The sequence below is a fragment of the Capra hircus genome, chromosome 18 (genome assembly GCF_001704415.2).
Source record: "Capra hircus breed San Clemente chromosome 18, ASM170441v1, whole genome shotgun sequence".
NCBI classification, from domain to species: Eukaryota; Metazoa; Chordata; class Mammalia; order Artiodactyla; family Bovidae; genus Capra; species Capra hircus.
In genome coordinates this window covers 53,921,686-53,943,115 of record NC_030825.1, presented here as the reverse complement: position 1 = coordinate 53,943,115, position 21,430 = coordinate 53,921,686, and the positions used below count along the sequence as shown (strand labels likewise).

At 44.4% G+C, this 21,430-nt stretch overlaps 1 protein-coding gene and 2 pseudogenes across 1 annotated transcript; all 3 read right to left on the bottom strand.

Annotated features, from left to right (window-relative positions):
* LOC108633299 lies at window positions 4,963–5,727 on the bottom strand (annotated as a pseudogene).
* Window positions 6,324–7,871, bottom strand: LOC102186990 (annotated as a pseudogene).
* LOC102169696 (very-long-chain 3-oxoacyl-CoA reductase-B) lies at window positions 8,473–20,922 on the bottom strand. The gene is given in 11 exon segments (XM_018062587.1): window positions 8,473–8,980; window positions 9,171–9,320; window positions 9,787–9,852; window positions 10,368–10,449; window positions 10,669–10,703; window positions 10,931–10,975; window positions 15,580–15,650; window positions 15,808–15,918; window positions 16,182–16,260; window positions 20,307–20,353; window positions 20,683–20,922. Coding segments are annotated over 11 exon segments (954 nt in total). The 5' UTR covers window positions 20,843–20,922; the 3' UTR covers window positions 8,473–8,872.

Below are 21,430 nucleotides of genomic sequence, written 5' to 3'. Positions count from 1 at the left end.
CAACTTTAAAATGGGCAAAAGACATGAACACTGCCCAAAAAGAGATATATTAAAGGCAAACAAACATATCAAGACAGTTAGCATCTACAGTCACCAGGCATTTTCAAATTAATGCCACAAATAGATATGACTATACATCCAGAAGACTAAAATTTAAAAAGACTGATAATACCAAACACTGGAAAAATATGCAGCAGCTAGAACTCTCACATAGTGTTGAAGGGAGTCCAAAATATTGGGTTGGCCAATAAATTCGTTTGGATTTTTCCTTAAGATGTAATGGAAAAACCCAAATGAATTTTTTGGCCAACCCAATAGTACCCTCACTTTGAAAAACAGATCAGCACTTTCTGGTCAAGTTGAATATACACTTACCCTGTGATTTAGAATCCTCTTGGGTATTTATTCAAAAGAAATATATATATGTATATAAGGCTTCCCTGGTGATGCACTGGTTAAGAATCGCCTGCCAATCCAGGGACACGGGTCACATCCCTGGTCCAGGAAGTTCCCACATTCCTCGAGGCAACTAAGCCTGGGAGCTGCAACTTCTAGAGTTCTAGAGACCATGCTCCGCGACAGGAGAAGCCACGGCAATGAGAAACTGCACACGGCAACCAGAGAGTAGCCCCCCCTCTCTGCAAGCAGACAAAAGCCCAACAAGCAACAAAGACCCAGCACGGCCAAAAAGAAATAAAATTATTTTTAAAAAATAGTGTATGTCAATTATAAGCTTCCTGAATTCAATCGCTGAATTGTTGTTATTAGAACAGAGTCTTTGTTCTTGGGAGTTACCTGCTAGAGCGTTTAGGGGTAAAGAATCATAAGGTGTCAAATTACTTTCAAATGGCCCATTCATTAACAACACCACCACGACCATCATCATCACATATCCACGGAGAGAAATAAAATCAAGTTAAACGAACATTAATGAGCAGTGACTCTAGATGAAACAGTGAACAAAGATACTAGTCTTGTAATTTAAATAGGCTTAAAAATGTTCAAAATAGAAAATTAAGAATGGCCCAGCCTGTGATACCTGTTTCTGTTCTTTGAAGGTGTTCAAGCTTGACCCCAAGGGGAGGGCTTGCTCTTTCTGTGGAGATGGGTCTGCAAGGTATATTCCTGGGAGTGGCATTGCTAGGTCTGAGTAAAGACATATGTTGTTCAGCTAGTTAGCTGTCATCAGATGTCTCCCCATGGAGTTTGTATCATTTTGCATATCCACCAGCAATGCATGAGAAGGCGTTTCCCACCTTAGAAATTGTTGCCAGTTTTATAGGTGAAGACTGCCACTTCAGGGTAGTTTTCACTGGAGTTGCTCTTATTATGAGTGAAGTTGAATATCTTTTCATATAGTTAATGATGGCTCATATTTGTTTCTCTGTGATCTGTTTCTTCTGCACATTTTAAAACATTGGGCTTTTAGTCTTTTCCTTATAAAGAGGTAAACATTTTGTGTGACAAAAGTTGTAAATATTTTCTCTGAGATCGTCACAGTTTTACTTTGCTTATAGCATCATCTTCTTTTTCAATAATCTCAACACTCCAACGTTTTATTAACTATTTTATGTGCATTGCTCTCCAGTCTTGAAATCTGATAAAATATGTCCAGAGTTCTTATAAAGACAAGTGCAAATGCTCATTTACATTTTGCACATTAATAATGACAATGAAAATGACACTACAGTTATAACGACATAAAAATATATACAAAGATTTGGAAACTCCGTGGTGGTCCAGCAGTTAGGACTCAGCACTTTCACTTCTGTGGACCCGGGTTTGATCCTTGGTCTGGGAATTAAGATCCCACAAGTCATTTGGTGTGCCCTCTCTCTCTCTCTGTCTCTCTGTCTCTCTGTGTATGTATATATATAGTAACTTTACCGACAAAGGTCTGTCTAGTCAAAGCTATGGTTTTTCCAGTAGTCATGTATGGATGTGAGAGTTGGGCCATAAAGAAAGCTGAGCGCCGAAGATTTGATGCTTTTGAACTGTGGTGCTAGAGAAGATTCTTGAGAGTCCCTTGGACAGCAAGGAGATCAAACCAGTCAGTCCTAAAGGAAATTAACCCTGAATATTCATTGGAAGGACTGATGCTGAAACTCAAATACTCTGGCCACCTGATGCGAAAAACTGACTCATTCTTCAGGAAAGACCCTGAAGCTGGGGAAGATTGAAGGTAGGAGGAGAACGGGATGACAGAGGATGAGATGGTTGGATGGCATCACCGATTTGATGGACATGAGTTTGAGCAAGCTCTGGAAGTTGGTGATGGACAGGGAAGCCTGGTGTATGTTGCAGTCCATAGGGTCCCAAAGAGTCTGAGCGACTGAACTGAACTGATATAATAAAAGTATAATATAGATTTATATGGATTCAAGATAGACAATGTTATTTGACTTATAAAACAGGTAGATACTACACAAAAACTGAGGATGTAATTTCCAGAAAAGTAAAATGTCACTTTTCTTCTTAACAATAAATTTCCTGTTGTAATTACTAATTCATAGCCAAATCTTAGACTAATTCAAATTAGCCAGGATTAAATACTCTGCATTTAAAAAATAAGGTTTGCAATTTAATAAACATACGTAGGGTTTCCCTGGTGACTCAGATGGTAAATTTGATAGCATTTTGACAGAATTAAGAACTGTTTATCCATGTCATTCTAGATCCTGGAAACACACTAGAAAAAGTGAATACTGAACAGCTGATTCTTTGGAAAGCTGCACCCCTAGCCCTGGAAAACATCCTTAAGGGGCCCAGGGATCACACCCTAATGGAGGACTTCCCTGGTGGTCCAGCGGTTAAGAATCTCCCTGCTAATACAGGAGACGCAGGTTCAATCCCTCGTCCAGGAAGATCCCACACTGCCGCAGGGCAGCTAAGCCCATGTACCACAGCTATTGAGCCTGTGCTCTAGAGCCCAGGAACCGCAACTACGGAAGCCCCCACACCTACAGCCTGTGCTCCACAACAAGAGCAGCCAACACAATGAGAAGCAGCACACCGCAACTAGAGAAAGCCCTCCACAGCAACCAGTGCGGCCAAATAAATAATTAAAAAAGAATAGGGGGTTGGGAAGGTCATATTCTGCTATATTCAAAATGGATAACCAACAAGAACTATTGAATATACACGTGACATGAAACTTTACTCAATGTAATATGCCAGTCTGGATGGGAGGGGGGCTTGGGGGAGAATGAATACATGTGTACGTATGGCTGAGTTCCTTGCTGTTCACCTGAAACTATCATAACATTGTTAATCAGCTATGTGTGTGTGTGTGTGTTAGTTGCTCAGCTGTGTCTGACTCTGCAACACCATGGACTGTAGCCCACCAGGCTCCTCGGTCCATGAAATTCTCCAGGCAAGAATACTGGAGTGAGGTACCATTCCCTTTTCCACAGGATCTTCCTGACCCCGGGACTGAACCTGGGGCTCCTGCATTGCAGGCAGATTCTTTACTGTCTGAGCCACCAGGGAAAGCCATTAATCAGCTATTCCCTAATACAAGATAAAAGTTTAAAGTTTGAAAAAAAAAAAAAAGAACTGCTTTTTAAAAACCCTAATGGGAAACTTACAAAGTAGCAATGATGCTGAGAACAAAGAGAGGGGAGTAATATGCAGATGTTTCATTGATGTATATAGTATAATTAAAAGGTATGAGGTGATATTACTGAGGTTTTGGAAAAGGTGTCAACTATTCTTAGGGGATCAGTTAAGACACTGAGAATGAACAATCCTATTAAGACCTCAGAAAGAACATCTCCCCTATTATCATGGTGTTATCTCACTAATAGGAAATTCAGTTTCTAACAACTCTTTTCTATATTTTACTCTACTGGCTTGAGAAGCAGCTTCCTATTTTGAGAAATATATGACATAATATAATCATATATAATTAAGCTAATGGCTTAGAAAACAAAATGATAGTAATTTTAAAAAGGAGCAAGTATCTCTCTTGCTAGGTTGTAACACCAGGCTAAGAGGGCTTAGGGTTGGAAAGTAAGTCGTGGGGATTGTGAGCGGTTCAGGTATAAATCTACCTCCATTCAAGGAGAGGAAGGGCATGAGAAGAGTCTGGACAGCCCAGAATGGTCCTGGCACCTGGATGTACAGTTACCACGCTGGGTCAAAGACAGGCTGATGCATCTCCTCTGCCCTAGATGCTATGGGACCCAACCGCTGCCCAACATTAAATTGGGAACATAAGCATCTCAAAGCATACTTGCCAAAAACAGATTATTCACCCTCATAGTATGAAGCCTAGAAGGAGAAGACATTTGATTATTTTAAAAAGTGGGCTATAAAATGATGATGTTTCTCCTTACTTCATCTGAAAAACCTGAAGAACAAATATGTTAAAAATTTTGGGACTTCCCTGGTGGTCCAGGAGTTAAAACTTCCTGCTTCCACTGCAGGAGCCAAGAGTTTGATTCCTCGTCAGGGAACTAAGATTCACCCCTTCAGGCCACATGGTGCAGCCAAAAAAAAAACAAAAACAACCAACTACGACTATTAACATGTTTAGAAGGTACCTAAAACATTTGTTTGCAATCCAACTCAAATATATCTGCAACTACATTTTGGACAAATGTTTAAAAAAATCCCGCTTAATTTTGATGCAAGTTTTCTTGTAACTCAGTGATATTTACTACTTACAAGGGCTGAATGTTTTGAAAAACAGAGCTCCAACTTTCTGCAAAACATCCTGAAAGTGCTTTTATCCTAGAAATGGGGAGGGGCTAATGATCTGCTCTTTCACTGACAACATCCTGTAGTTATTTAAGTAACACATCGTCATTTTCTTGATGGTTGGTGATTCTACAACACCATCGATAGCCATTACTTGCTTCTTTTATATTTTTTGGCCAAGGCACGTAAGACCTTAGTTCTCCAACCAGGAATGGAAACTGTGTCCCCTGCATTGGAGACACAGAGTCTGACCACCAGGGAAGTCCCTATCGTCCATTTCTTGGTTCTCTGCTCACCTTGCCTTATCACGCTGTTGATATCTTTCAAACTCTTAGAGGCACGGCACTGGATTTAAACAGCAGAGCACTCCTTGGCTTAAGGACTGACCCATCCATGGAAACTGATATCAGTGCGATCGATCCAGCATCGTTTGCTGGACTGTATGCAATGGGATTGTAATTTTATGTTCTGTTGTCCCTATTCTATGTCTCTGGCCATTAACAGAAGACTCTGTCTGGGTGAAACTGACATATTTTCAGCAGTAATGCTTGAAGAAGGAACAAATTTCTATTTTGTTCCCTCTGTTCCGATCCTGTCTTTATGCATTTCCTTTGGGGGAAGTCTTCTCCACAAAGTCTCTTAGCACTCCCAGCTGTAGGAGAATCGTAGTGTTCGTGGACAGAAATTGGAGACAACAGTTCCCTACCCTTTTGAAGACTTCCACTGTCAGTCCAAATTTCTTTGACCCTTGGATGACAAGGTCATCCATTTCTTTGACCCAGGAGACACTGGCATCATGGGAAAGGTGTCCTTGTACATTTCCCCCACCTCCTGTTTCAAAATTATTTGGGAATATAACTTCTTCACAGGTAGGAACTTTGCAGAAGCATGGAGAGCCTCCCACAGTGCAGAATCATGACTCCATACTAAATTCTCTAAAATCTGTTCTTCGATGCTGTTCAGGTGTTTCACCATGTCCCTGGAGAGTCCCTGTTCTGAGCAGATCACCACCTCTATCACTTCAGTTCAGTCACTCAGTCGTGTCCAACTCTTTGTGACCCCATTGACTGCAGCATGCCAGGCTTCCCTGTCCATCACCAACTGCCAGAGCTTGCTCAAATTCATGTCCCTCAAATCCGTGATACCATCCAACCATCTCATCCTGTCATCCCCTTCTCCTCCTGCCTTCAATCTTTCCACAAATCAGGGTCTTTTCCAATGAGTCAGTTCTCCACATCAGGTGGCCAAAGTACTGGAGTTTCAGCTTCAGCATCAGTCTTTCCAGGGGACTGATTTCCTCTAGGACTGACTGGTTTGATCTCCTTGCAGTCCAAGGGACTCCCAAGAGTCTTCTCCAACACCACAGTTCAAAAGCATCAATTCTAAAAAAAAAAAAAAAACCATCAATTCTTAGGCGCTCAGCTTTCTATATGGTCCAACTCTCATATCCATACATAACTACTGGAAAAACCATAGCTTTGACTAGACGAACCTTTGTCGGCAAAGTTAATGTCTGCTTTTTAATATGCTGTCTAGCTTTGTCATAGCTTTTCTTCCAAGGAGCAAGCATCCTTTAATTTCATGGCTGCAGTCACCATCTACAGTGATTTTGGAGCCCAAGAAAATAAAGTCTGACACTGTTGCCATTGTCACTCCACCACCTCTATAACCTTACAAAAATAAAATGGCCACAGATTAAAAACTTCAGTAATCCAGAGAAAAGTATGAAGTGAGCTATAGGCAAAGAGGACCATTTTGAAACAATAGGCCATCAGGGAATGATGAAAAATATATATCCTGCTCTAAAATAACTGACATGTCTATTCCATGAAGTCTGTTGCCTGAACCATTGCAGTCTCTCATATTTTATAATACAAAATTTCTGCAAGTTCCTGTTTGTTTACAGCGAAGTCTATGCAAGATTCTGGCTGCTCATCTGTTGATTGAGTATAGTGTTGGCAGAGTCTCTCTCACTAGTTTCATTATGTTTTCCCTTGGATTACACAAACAAGACTCAAAAATATTTGTAACTTGGTTACTTGGTGCACTTTTCAATCCAGCCACAATACTCTGTAATCAGCTCATACTTTGAGTGACTGAAGCAACAGGAGTTAATGACTGCTACTTTTTCTCTTAAATACTGCTGTCCTGTCAGTGGGGTAGAAGGTATAAATAATGTTTGTTTCAAAGTATTGTTGATGGTTGCACTCCACAGTAGTCTGGGTTGTCAATTTCCGAACAGGGCATCACCAGTGAACCTTCCAGGAGTTTATTTCCTCTTCTGCATATTCTCCCCAAAAGAGCTTCTCATCATAACCACCAATAGTTAAAACATATTTTTCACACTCCGTGTTCACTGCTTCGCTATTGTCAGTAAACTGGAAAGGCCCAGGAGGCATTCTCTCCTTTAAAGTCTTCCTGTCAAATAGTTTTGAAACATATGGCTTAAAGTAGTGCTCCTTTATCCCTCTGGCTATAGTTCACACAGTACAGCAGTGATGCAGCCAGGCTATACAGAAGCTCTAAAATCAGCAATACGAAAATCAGGATGGTAAACCTTTAAAGATGAATTCAAGGAGTCTCGTCAATTTGAGCATATAATGTCACTGGCGAAAATCGGATCCAAGCAGCACAGAAGGAAATGATGAGTTTACTAAATCATCTCCAATCATATGAAAATTATCCTCAGTATAAACAAAGTGTCCAAAAGAAATTAAAAAGCTCCTTAACACTGCAAGGACTCCTCTGCTTCCTGCTTCGTGGTAACTTTGGTGGCGCTTCATATGGATTTTGAAACACATCTTTAAAAATTGGCTCAAAGTTTTTGAAAATTACGGTAGACACCTCAAAATTGCGTTTCGCTTAATTTCCTTCCAAGATACGGTTTCCAACTGTGGGGATAATACTTCTGAGGCAGGCGACAGATAACGAACAAGCCGACCAGTGTGTAACTTCCTCTAGGCCGTAGATGTCCTGGATGGCGGCGGAGTTAGCTTGTGTTCCCCTCGGCCAGGTTCAGCTCCCGACACAAAACGCCCGCAGCGCCACCCACATCGCGCCACCACCGCCTCCTGCCTCAGCTTGGTGCCCGCCCTTGTTTATCCTCCTTCCGCTGAGCGCTACCCACAACCACCCGCACCAAGGCGGGCGAAGAACGACGGCTCTTCCATGGTCTACATCCGCGCTTCGCCTCAAAAAAGTCCGTTTCTTCTCCAGGGTTCCGAGCCTGTCCTTCACCAGAAATGTGATAAAAAGCATACCATCTTAAGTGACTTATGAATCTGCTTAAGTCGTTTTATTTATAAATTTAACTTGATTGCTCCTGGATTTCTCCCAACGTTTTATTATGGAAAATTTCAAACACGCAAGAAAGTTGAAAGAGGTGTACATGTGTCTACCACTTAGATTCTGTTACCAACATTTTGCCATACGTGTCTAACTGTATTTCTATTTACTCTATCCATCTGACTTTTCAATGCATTTCAAAGTAAACTGCAGACATCAGTACACTTTCCCTAAATAATTCAGCCTGTATGTCATTAACCACAGTTCAATTTTTTTTTCTGCTTTTAATTTTCAATATTAATAATAAAAGATTCTCCCACTTTCAAGATGGAAAGAAATTCATTCATGGATTCTTCTAGTTGATGTGTTTCCACTTTCACACAGCCATTTAGGGATTTCTAATTTATTTGGAGTTTATGCAGGTACATGTTGTGAGAACTAAATCCAACTTTATACATAAATATATATATATACATACACAGGGGCTCTCTGTTTTAAAAGTATTTTTATTGAGATTTAATTCACATACCATAAAATTCACCCTTTTTAATTGTGTACATTTTAGCGGGTTTTAGTATTTCACAAAATTGTGCACCTATCATTGCTACAAGCTATATTTGTACATATATGTTATGTATGTGTGTGTGCGGATTTGTTTTCCTCCAAATGTCTATCTAGTCTTAGCGGCACATATTAAGAGCTCCATCTTGCTGTCAGAGAGTTGAGATGCTGCTGCTGTCACTAATGTCCGGGTATCTGGGAGACCAATTCCGTTCCACTGGTCTGTTTGTCCGGTCTCCCTAACAACGGTTCTGGTTTAGGACTCTGGTAAGGGGCGGGGGGCGGGGGGGCGACAGACATGCGGTCACGCCTTCAAGGCCTTTAGTCAAGTTCTTTCAGAAAAGAATCCTGCTACATTAAGGCTCTCCAACAGAGTAAATCCCCTTGGACTCATAAAAAACCAACTGGGCAGGAGCATGGTCAGCAGGAAATCCTGGGAAGGAGAAGTACCAAGGATCAAGACACGCCCCATTCTTGAGTCTCCCCTCTCCTCTCCCGGCTCCCCAGCCCGGGCTGGGCGCCCTCCCCTTCTCTGTCCGTCTCCCCCTTTCTGAGGGCTAGTGGACCCGCACCAGGGGCTGTCCCATCCAGCTCGCATCCTAGGACTGTCCGCAGGGAAGCACCTGAATAGCGTGGCTGAGGCACCCAGTGGTTTCGGAAGTGAGGCCAAGCGTGTCCAATGCTTGCCGAGCGAAGTCTTCGGCGCTCACCACAAGCAGTCCCTTTCTCAAGGGATAGGTCATATTTGTTTCAACCAAAAAGGGGCTCACTGTCTGCAGATAGGAAAGGGATCAAGATAAGAACTCCCGTCCCTCCCAAGCCTAAGCTCCCGGGCCCTCTCCGAGAATCCCTGAATCCTACCGCTCTTGCGGACCACGCCTCCCGGGCCACGCCCCCTCGAGAACCCACCCCTTGTGACTTTCGTGCCACGGAAACTTTTTCTTAAAAAAGGTTCTTCCTTCCTTCTTCCCTCTTTCTCTCTTTTCCTTCCTTCCTCCCTTCTTCTCTCTCCCTCTTTTCTTTTTTCCCCTCCCTTCCCTTCCTTTCTTTCTTAAATTTTACTGAAGTATAGTTGATTTACATCCACCGAAGCTTTTTGACCTCACCCCCACCTCATTCCCAGCCCGCCCCTGCTCCTAGGAGCCTCCACTGAATCCAAGCTCCTCCTCCTTCAGAGCCCGCCCCTCGTGAGTTGCCCCTCCTGCCCCTCTCGAGCTCCTTCCCTCCGGAGTCAGGCACCTGCACGATGACACCTTTGCAGCGGTACTCTGTGCCCACCGCCACGGAGAAGCTTCGCACAAAGGCCTGCGGAGAAGGAGAGGCGGGTCCCAGGACCACGAGCTTTCCGCGTGGAGTCCTCCAGCCTGCCCCCTGTCCCGGCGTGCCGTCCCGTATCCTAGAACATTCCCTCGTTCCCGGAGGGGCCCCTCCCTCACGGCTCAGGTTCTCACCTTAACACCTGAAAGTTTCTTTGCTCTAAGCCCTCTTTTTGCTCCCATACTCTCACTCTCCATTCCAGCCGCGCCAGTCCCTGTGTATTCCCTCCTCCCACCGCACAGGTTCTCGAAATCCTAGCTTTCTTTTCTCTTAAAAAAAGAACACAAAATCTGACTTGCCCACTGGACTGTGCCTGAGATATCTGTCCTATTAATAGCCTCAGACTCTGGTGATACATCTCACACACACACACACACACACACACACACACACACGCAAGCATTCGGGTCTTTTCCGCCATAATCTTCAGGGCCAAAATTAAGGGCTACTGTAGGAATGACAGCATGCCAGCCAGCCAGTGCCCGGTCTGTGGGTCTGGGTACCTTGGTGGCCGCATACACTGCTAAATATGGATAGGGCTTCCTGTCAGCTACTGAAGATATGTTGATGATGATGCCTTTGCCCCTGGAGGAGGAAGCATTAGTTGGAAGGCAGTCACTGCCAATGGGGAAGAGAGGGTCCTAGTGATTTACCCACCTCCCCCCCCTTTAGTCGCTGTGCTAACCAGAAAGATCAGAGAGATAGGGAAGAGGTGGAAATGTAAATGGGAGAGCTGGGGAATAGAAATAGGCAGAGGTTGGATGGGAAAGATCCAGAGTGAAAGACAAAGAGACTGCCTCTTACCTGCTGACCATTTGGGGCAGGAGGATTCTAGTCATCTGCAGGAGGAATGAAGAGGATCCTGTCTTTCCTTCTTTCCACTGCTTTCACCTGCCCAGACTCCGGGCCCCTCCTCAAGTTCACTCCTGTCCCCCTACTTTCCATCAGGGACTATTCCGCTAGCACTGCCTCCATGCCAAGTCCAGTACTGGGGGATATTGAGGACCACCCAGAGTGGTCAGAGCTACGCTGACTCTGAACCCAGTCCCTCCTAGCCCTGACTCACCTGGGCCACAGACAGCATGTTGCAGTTTATAATATCCTGGAGTTTCTAGGGGAAGAAAATGGAACCAATCAGTCCTTTCCTTCACCACAACTCTGCCACAACTCCCATATTTTCTAGCTTACTTTTCTTTTAATGTGGAGCACAGTTTTTAAAAGTTGCATCTACTAGAATTTAAAATACACATAAACTTCGACGCATCGACTCCACTTCTGGAAATGTATTCCTTTCTAAGATACTCACATATGTGGGGAATGCATAGGTCCAAAAATACACATTATAACAATTTGTAGTCAGATATACCAGGAAACAGCCTGAATATCCATCAATACTGGGATGACTAAATAAACACTGGGTAGCCCATGGATAGACCACTGAACAACAAGTAAAAAGAATGGATCAGCTAATTATTCTGATTAAAATGATCCCCAAGATACATGTCTACTTGTGAAAGGTAAAGTGCAGAACAATAGGCTGCCGCCATTTGGATAAAAATTACATATACATCCTTCTGTAGGCATAAAGAGAAAACTCTATCACTATTTTAAACTGCGGGGCACTTGTGGGGAATAAGATTGAAGGGAGAAGGGAGATTTTCACCTTTTCGTAAACGTCTCTCTTTGGATTTTCTGATCAGTAAACTATTTATAAATGCATACCATATACATACCAAAGTGCGCAAATCTTAGAGTAAAAACTGAACACAAATCTTTAGCTTCTACTCACATAAAGGAAGTATTGGGACTTCCTTGGTGGTCCAGTGGCTAAGACTCTACACTAGCAATACAGGGGGCCAGGTCAATCCCTGGTCAAGGAACTAGAACCCACAGGCCGAACTAAAAGATCCCACAGCCGCAACTAAGACCCAGCGCAACCAAATAAATAAATAAAATATTTTTTAAAAGATTCAATTCAACTGCTATTAAAATCCTAGTAGCATATTTTGCAGAAAGAAAAACCCTGCCCAAAATTCATATGAAATCTCAAGGGACCCTGATATTAGCCAGACTAATCTTGCATCCATCATTTCCACTTCTGGGTATATGCCCAAAAGAATTAAAAGCAGGTACCCAACACTAAAAGCCTCTTGATGAAAGTGAAAGAGGAGAGTGAAAAAGTTGGCTTAAAGCTCAACATTCAGAAAATGAAGATCATGGCATCCGGTCCCATCACTTCATGGGAAATAGATGGGGAAACAGTGGAAACAGTGTCAGACTTTATTTTGGGGGGCTCCAAAATCACTGCAGATGGTGACTGCAGCCATCAAATTAAAAGACACTTACTCCTTGGAAGAAAAGTTATGACCAACCTAGATAGTATATTCAAAAGCAGAGACATTACTTTGCCAAGAAAGGTCTGTCTAGTCAAGGCTATGGTTTTTTCTGTGGTCATGTATGGATGTGAGAGTTGGACTGTGAAGAAGGCTGAGCGCCGAAGAATTGATGCTTTTGAACTGTGGTGTTGGAGAAGACTCTTGAGAGCCCATTGGACTGCAAGGAGATCCAACCAGTCCATTCTGAAGGAGATCAGCCCTGGGATTTCTTTGGAAGGAATGATGCTAAAGCTGAACTTCAGTACTTTGGCCACCTCATGTGAAGAGTTGACTCATTGGAAGATTCTGATGCTGGGAGGGCTTGGGGGCAGGAGAAGGGGACAACCGAGGATGAGATGGCTGGATGGCATCACGGACTCGATGGGCATGAGTCTGAGTAAACTCCAGGAGTTGGTAATGGACAGGGAGTCCTGGCGTGCTGCGAGTCATGGGGTCGCAAAGAGTCGGACATGACTGAGCGACTGAACTGAACTAAAACCCAACACTGCTGTATTTAAAATGGATAACCAACAAGGACCTATCGTATAGTATGTGGAACTCTGTTCAATGTTATGTGCCAGCTTGAATGGGAGGGGAGTTTGGGGAAGAATGGATACATGTCTATGTATGGCTGAGTCCCTTCACTGCTCACCTGAAACTACCAGAACATTGCTAATTGGCTATACCCCAATACAAAATAAAAAGTTTAAAATTTGGGGAATAAAAAGCAGGTACTCAACAGATATTGGTACATCAACGGTTCATAGCAGCATTATTCACAACAGCCAATAGGTGGAAACAACCCAAGTATCTATCAACAGTGTAGAGATAAAGGGTGATACATATTAATACATATGATGGAATATTATTCAGCCTTAAAAAGAAAATTGGGACACAGGCTGTGACATGGATGGACCCTGAAAATACTATGCTAAGTGAAACAAACAAGGCCCAAAAGAATAAATACAGTATGATTCCACTTATAGGAGGCACCTAGAATAGGCAAATTCATAGAGACAGAATGGTGGTTTCCAGGACCTGTAGGTAGTTAGGAACTGGGGGTTACTGTTCAACAGGCAGAGAGCTGAAAAAGTTCTGGAGATGGATGGAGGGGATTGTTTCACATCAGTCTGAGTGTACACAATACCACTGAACTGCACACATAAGAGTCAAAATGACAAAATTTAAGTTATATATATTTCCCATAACTTAAAAGCAAAGAACAGAAAAAGAATGAAATTCTGATATTTGCTAACAACACAGATGAAGTTGAAAACATGCTAACTGAAATAAGCCAGACACCAAAGGAAAACTATTCTGTGATTTCTCCTGTATGAGGTATCTAGAATTAGCAAGCTTATAGACACAGAAAAGTAGAAATAGATGTTACCAGGGAATAGGGAAGAATGTGGAGATACTGCTTAATAGGACCTGTTTAACTTACAGGTCCTGTATTTAACTTTACTGCTTAATGAGCTTCTGTTTGGGATGATGGAAAAGTTTTGGAAATACACAGTGGTGATGGCTGTACTACATTGTGAATGTATTTAATGCCACGAAGTTGCAAACTTTAAAATGGCAAGTTTTATGTTATATATGTCACAATTTTTTTTAAAATGAAATGCTGATATTTCCATTACCCTGGCTCCATGTGGACCTTGCTATATTATCTATTATTTCTCTTGTGTTCAATCATGAATTTTCTTCTAATACTCCTGGTTATATTTTTTTGGTGCTGAATATTTAATATTAAAAAAACTTAACTGCTAATTTGAGTCTCTGGACTACATTGTTTTTCTCTAAAAATGGTTTGGGTTTGCGTCTCCCAGGTAGCTAAACTAGGGGATGCCAAAATATCAGATCCACATAATCCCAGTGGAATTAAGATCATCTGAGAGTTGGCTTCAGTTCCTATGAAACCTGCTGCTGTGCTGTGCTTAGTCGCTCAGTCATCTCCAAGTCTTTGTGACCCGCTGGACCAGGCTCCTCCGTCCATGGGATTCTCCAGGCAAGGATACTGGAGTGGGTTCCCATGCCCTCTTCCAGGGCCTATGAAACCTACATCACCCTAACTCCTGGATTACAGTGTTCAGGATTCCAACCTAAAATCTGAGATAGTTTCCAAAGCTTCGTGCTATGTTATTTGTTGCAGCTCCAAACACTATCCATGTTGAAGGGGAATGTTGCTTCAAACGTCAGATCTCACCTCTCTTGGATTCTCTCTTCCCTCAAATCTTGATGTGACAATTCCTCATTGACTTAGTAGGTTGATGCCTTCAAACAGTTATTTTAAAACTATTTTATCCAGCTCTCCTACTCGTTCTCATTTGCAGGGTTAGTCTTCAGTCACAGCTTCCTCTAATACCAGAGGCAGAATACACAGGCTGATTCTCCTTGCATTTTCTAAAATGAGCCTATGCCTTCTTTTTCTTTTCTGACTTCTGTTATCACAGATTAATTTTTATTGGAGCATAATTGCTTTACATTGTTGTGTTAGTTTCTGCTGCACAACGAAGTGAATCAGCTCTGTGTATACATATATCCCCTCCCTCTTGGACCTCCCTCCCACTCCCTTATGCATTCTTTCTGAAATAATAATATTTAGAATTTATTTATTTGTGTGTGTGTGTATAGCAAAGTTTTGTTAATGTGATAAAGGGACAGGGAAAGCTTCTGACAGACATCAGAAGGGGGACGGAGAGTGCCCCCACTCCCTAGTCTTATCAACGCCTTAGATACTTTTACTGGACCCACTCCCACAACAGACGTCTTAAACTAACATGATTAGAACTAACAATAGAGAATTTAAAAGCCATCCTGATCTCCTATATTTAATAATAATAGCCCTCATTTACGGAGCATACAACTTAGGTTTATGCGCATTATGTTGTCTTATCAGCTGATATCTTATCAGCTCTACGAGGTCAGCAAAAAAACACTGATTCCCATTTTATAGATATGAGACTGAGGCGCTGATTTTTCCACGTGGCTCATTCCCCGCCCCCTACTCTTTTTTTGGCCACACTGTCGGCCACATGAGATCTTATTTCCCTGACCACAGACAGAACCCACAACCCCGGCCCACCCCCCCTTCACTGGAAGCACGCCAGGGAAGTCCCTCATTTCTCCAGAAAGTTAGCACCGGAGAATATAAAATGGGCAGAACCAGACTCAATTTAGACAGTGGTCCTGGTTGAGCACTGCAGAAGGGCGCCCCATGGAAGGAGAGCATAGATTCCTAGCTCTCCACTTAATCAAGCTCGTGTACTGCGCGAGGTTTTCCAACAGAGGGAGCAGTGTAAGACGGATGTCCCGCGGACTAGTTCTCGGTGTTACTCACTTTGCCGACGTCCTCCTCACAGTCGAGCAGTCTACGCAAGTGGGTTGTATATTTTTGGCCCACGTTGTTTACTGAATGAGAGGGGACAAAGTGCTTGTGTCACTCCAACAGTCCCTGGGACACCGGGCGGGGCCAAAGGGGAGTGTTTGCCAGGAGAGTGTTCCAGGGTCAGGGTGAGCCCGAGGGCGGCTGAGAGCAGCGCTTCTCCCAACGGGTACGGGGACATACCCAATACTCCGATCTCCAGGTCCTTCAGTCCCGCCTCAATGGTCTCGTAGATTTCCAAGCCCCCGGTGAAATCCACCTGAATCACTCGTGTACTTTTGCCGTAAAGTCGCTCTGGGAAGTGTGTGAGGGGTTGAGGGGCAGAGGCGGAGTGGGAGCCAGGCTTTTGGCTGTAACTCATCTCTGCCTGCATCTCACTCCAGTCTCAGTTCAGCCCCAGGTCCTTACCCCATCCTTCGCAGGCCGCAGAGGCAGTGGGAGCGTGCTCCCTGCACCTGCCCCGACCACGCCTTCGACCACGCCCCGACCACACCCCGTCAAACCTCAGCCGGTGAGCCAGGAGGGCCGCGTTTCTGAGCTCCCCTCCTTTCCTTTACTCACCTATCTCCTTGCCTCGCGCTTCAACTTGCTCAGGTCTCGACTGATGAGGACGACGTTCAGACCTCTCCGGGCGAGCTGCAGGAGATGCATTCGTTTATTTATTCACGAAAGCCACAATTATTTACTGTGCGCTGACAGCGTGCTGCGCTGTTGTAGCCGCTGCGGATGCAGAGGTGAACAAAGAGAAATAAGGGAAGTCGGCCCTCGCGGAGCATGCATTCTGGGGCCAGACTATTCCAGGCAGAAGGAACAGCAAGCGCAGGCCCTTGCGCAAAGGCTGGCTAGCTGAAAGGACAGCACACAGTCCAGGGTGCACTGAATGAAGTATTCTTGCCTGGGAAATCCCATGGACAGAGGGTCCTGGAGGGCTACAGTACATAGGTCACAACAGAGTCGGACACGACTTAGTGACTAAACAGCAACTAGCCTCCCCTGCCTTCGTGCCCGCTCGGGACATCGCTGCAGGTTTCTCCCATTTTCCCCCTGCATCACGCTCTCTCTTTTCTGGATGATTCCCATCCAACGTGCAGACCTGCCAGAAGGTCTTTGTTTCGGTATTCCCCCATTTCTCATCACGCCACCCCACTTTACTCAACATTCTAAGAACTGCTTACCCTGGCTCTCTCCCGGGCTGCTTGTACCCATTCCAGTTGGACTCCTGCCCCCACTGTGCCACCCAAACCACTCTGGTCAACAGTAACTTCCACGGTGGTAAACCCAGTGCCGTTCTCAGCACCTCCCAGCACTAGCTGACACGTTCATCACCCCCTCCTCCAGGCAACGTTCTTTCCCTGGCTTCCAAGACAGCTCTTCCAACCTTGGATTCCCTCCTGCTCTGGCTCAGATCTTGTGCCTCATCTTCCCTGCGTCTTAACTTTGAGTGCTCCACTGGAGCACTTTGGGGGGATTCAGACTGTGCTCCCCTTCTCCATCCACATCCACTACCATGGGCATCTCATCTAGTATTGGGACTTTATTTTTTACAATATTATGTATTTTATTTTTGGCTGTGCTGGGTTTTCACTGTAGTGCAGGCTTTTCTCTAGTGGTGGCAGGCAGGGGCTACACTCTAGGTGCAGTGCTCGGGTCTCTCTTCCTGGTGGCTTCTCTAGTTGGAGAGCACAGGCTATAGGCACATGGGCTTCAGTAGTTGCAGGATATGGGCTCAGTACCTGTGGCTTCCAGGCTCTAGGGCACAAGCTCAGTAGTTGTGAGGCATGGACTTAGTTGCTCCTCAGCGTGTGAGATCTTCCCAGACCAGGGATCAAACTCATGTCTCCTGCACTAGCAAATGGATTCTTTACTGCTGGATCACAGGGAGGACCCCTAGTCTTAGGACTTTAAATGGCATTGTTATGATGTTGATGCTCCAATTTCTATCTCCACCCATTCTGAACTCCAGAATGGCATTTCCAACTTCTGGAACTTCACAACTCGGATACCTAACTGGTATCTCAAATGTGTGTGTTAGTCGCTTAGTCATGTCCAACTCTTTGCAACCCCATGGACTATATAGCCCGCCAGGCTCCTCTGTCCATGGGATTTCCCAGGCAGGAATATTGGAGGTTGCCATTTCCTATTCCAGGGGATCTTCCCAACCCAAGGATCAAACCTGGGTCTCTCACATTGCAGGCAGACTCTTTATCATCTGAGCCACCAAGGAAGATAGACTGTCCAAAACGTCAAACTTAGAATGCCCAAAACTAGACTCCTTTCCACTTCCCCCAAACGTGGTCCTCTCCTCAGTTCAACTCCATTGCAGTAATGGCAGCTCCATGCTTTGAGGTATTCTGGTCACAGATCCTATAAGTAATTTATTTTATGAGGTCAGCATTATCCTAATAGCAAAAATCAAACAAAGATGACAAGAAAACTACAAACTAATATCTCTCATAAACTTAGACACAAAAGTTCTCAATGAAATATGAGTAAATCAAGTCCAGCAATATAGAAAATGATAAGAGGTAATGCTCAAGCTGGGATTTATTGCAGGAATGCAGGGTTAGTTCATCTTTTGCAAAATCAATTGATGTAATTTACCATATAATCAGACTAAAGAAGGAAAACCATATGATCACCTTAACAGACAGAAGAATTACCTGACAAAAGCCAACTATCCATGATAAAAAAAAAAAACAAAAAAAAACCTCTTAGCAACCTAGGTATAGAAATGGCCTCTCTTGACCTTATAAAGGTCCTATAAATAAATACATACACACATACATGAATTTTAAAAACCTAATATTATGCTGAATGGTTGAAAACTGAATACTTTTCCTCTAAGAACAGGAACAAAGCAAGGATGTTACCTCTTACCCCTTCTCTAAATGTCCTATTTAATTTCCTGGGCAGTACAATAAGGCAGAGAAAAGAAATAAAATGTATGCAGATTGGAAAGAAGAAATGACATTGTCTCTGTACATGGATGACACGTCTGTCTACATAGAAAATCTCAAGAAATCTACAAAATGGTTACAAAAACTCAGTGGGTTTAGCAAATTTTCAGTTTATATAAGGTCAGAGGTTTGGAGTCATACTCTACATCCAATCTTTAGAATAAATCTTGTCAGTACAAGTCTTCCCTTATAGCTCCGTTGGTAAAAAAAATCCACCTGTAAAGCAGGAGACCCTGGTTTGATTCCTGGGTTGGGAAGATCTGCTGGAGAAGGGATAGGCTACCCACTCCACTGTTCTTGGGCTTCCCTTGTGGCTCAGCTGGTAAAGAATCCATGAGCACTGATGTCAAAATCAATCCGAAATTTGGAACTTCTCTGGTGACCCAGTGGCTAAGACTCTTGTGCTCCCAGTGCAGCGGGCCAAGGTTTGATTCCTGGTCAGGGAACTAGGTCTCATATGCTGCAATTAATAGATGCAGCATGTTGCAATGAAGATCAAAGGTTCCCTGTGCTAAGGGAATTTGCTGCAGGTCAACTAAGACCTGGCACAGCCAAAATAAACGAGCTGATAATTCAATAAAACCTAAGTGCAAGTACTTCTCATGCCCCGATGTGATCACACTTGGATGAATCATCAAGATCTCTTGCTTGGATTTTGCAAGAGCATGCATAAGCAGAATCTCCCTGCTTGCATCCTCACCCCCTATAGTATCATATCCCTCTTCAAAACACATCTCACTCAGTAGATGTTAAAGTCTCCACAATAACCTACCAGATTCCCCATGATCTGTCCTGAAATTGCATTTCTGCCCTCATGTCCTACTGCTCCTCTCTCCTTGTGACTCTGATACAATCACAGCCGGCCTTTTCTTGCTTCTCCAACAAGTGATGCTCCCTACCGCAGGGCTTTGCACTGGTGATTTCTTCTCCCCGGAAATTCCTTCTCCCAGTTATTCACAAGACTCCATCCCTCATCTCCTTCTCATCTTTGCCCAATGCTGTCTTCTCAGTGACACATTTGATTACCCTATATAAAAATTGGAACCTGCACATCTCCAGGGCTCCCTCTTCTCCTTCCTTGATTTATTTTTAACTTTTTAAAATTTTAAATCTATGTCTTTCTTTCTTTTTTTGGCCACACCGTGTGGCATGTGGGATCTTAGTTCCCCGACAGGACCAGAGATGGAATCCTTGCCCCCTGCAGTGGAAGCACAGTCTTAACCACTAGACCACCACAGAATTCCCTCTCTTTAACTCTTGTAACCATTTGATGGGCTTCCCTGGTGGCTCAAGCAGTAGAGAAACCACCTGCAATGCAGGAGACCTGGGTTCAATCCCTGGGTCAGGAAGATCTCCTGGAGAAGGAAATGGCAACTATTCCAGTACTTGACACACTATACATTTCATTTGTTTATCTTACACCTATCTCCCCTCACTACAACATAAGCTTCCAGAAGACAAGTTCTTTTGATTTTTTAAGAAAAATCTCTTTTGTTTACTGTTGTACCTCCTAGCATCTAGAAGATGCCTGGTGCATGGAGGTGCTATATAAATATGTTTTGAATGAATAGATTCCTGCCCCCACCTGGGGAGCAGAGGAAAGGCTCCCTGGAGAGGATGTCTGCGGGAACCAGAGAGAGCACAGCATTCTCAGTCTGATAGAGTTAGCTGACAACAGACAAACAGGAGAAGCCCTCCCATCACCCACCCCAAGCCCTGGCTCACCTCATGTGCGTAAGCCTTGCCGATGCCGCTGGTGGCTCCTGTTACCACTAGAAAGGAGAGGAGGAAAGGGCAGGAGGGGATCCCCACCCTCTCCTACCCCCGTCATCCACTTCATGTCCCTCTTGTCCCTTTTTGCACCTTTTCTGGGAACCCCCCTCACTGAGACCCAACCCTCCTGCTTTTCGTCCTCCTCTTTCATCAGCAAGGGGCTCTGACACCTCGGACAGGTTGGAGGACTTCATACATGTCCAGCCTTCACCCTTCATGCTTCCAGGGGTCCCTGGCCTCTGCCCTGACTAGGGGTCCTCACCGGTCATCTGTCCGTGTTTCTGCTGCCCCGCCTCTACCTGCTTAGTGCAGAGCCCTTCTTCCTTACCTGCCCAGGCCCCGTGCGCCCGGAGCCAGTGGTTGCTCCGACGTGCCTGAGGCAACAGATGCACATAGACTGTGGAGCCCACAGCCCAGGTCGCCCACAGCAGCAGGAACAGGGCTGTAACCGCTCCCAGCACTCTCAGCGCGTCCCACTCCGCCTCCATCACAACCCCAACCAACAGATCACCCGACCTAGGACCGAGGGGGTTTTTCCGGGGGCAGCTATTAGAAGCCTGGGCTTTAGCCCCGCCCACACTGCCAGTCAAGCGTTCCACCCCGCCTCTCTCCCTAGCTACGCCCAATGAGGGTTTAATCTAACCAACAGCCACGCCCATAGCCTTAACACCGCCCCTTGATGGGTCCACACCTGAGCTCAAAGTCCACTCCCAGCGCCTGCAGAGCCAGCTTACATCCAGCCTCCCCTCAACCTACAGAGCTGGGCAAAGGGTGCCCACAGATAACCTCCATTTGGGTCACTGAACTCAATCTCGCTGTTGGTGGGTGAAGGCCAGAACTGAAACGAGGGACCAATCACGTCGTTGTTCAGGCGCCAAGTTGTGTCCGACAGGGGGTGTTTATCAATACACAGTTTGTCAGAAGAACCTCACCTACAACTTATCTGCCGGGGCAGTATAAAAGCCGGAGGCCTTACAGTGGCTCTATGTAACCTTTCTCCTCACTTCTCCTTGGCAAATTCTGGGTTGTTTTTTTTTTTTTTTCACTTGTTCTTCGCATTTATTATTGAGTAATTT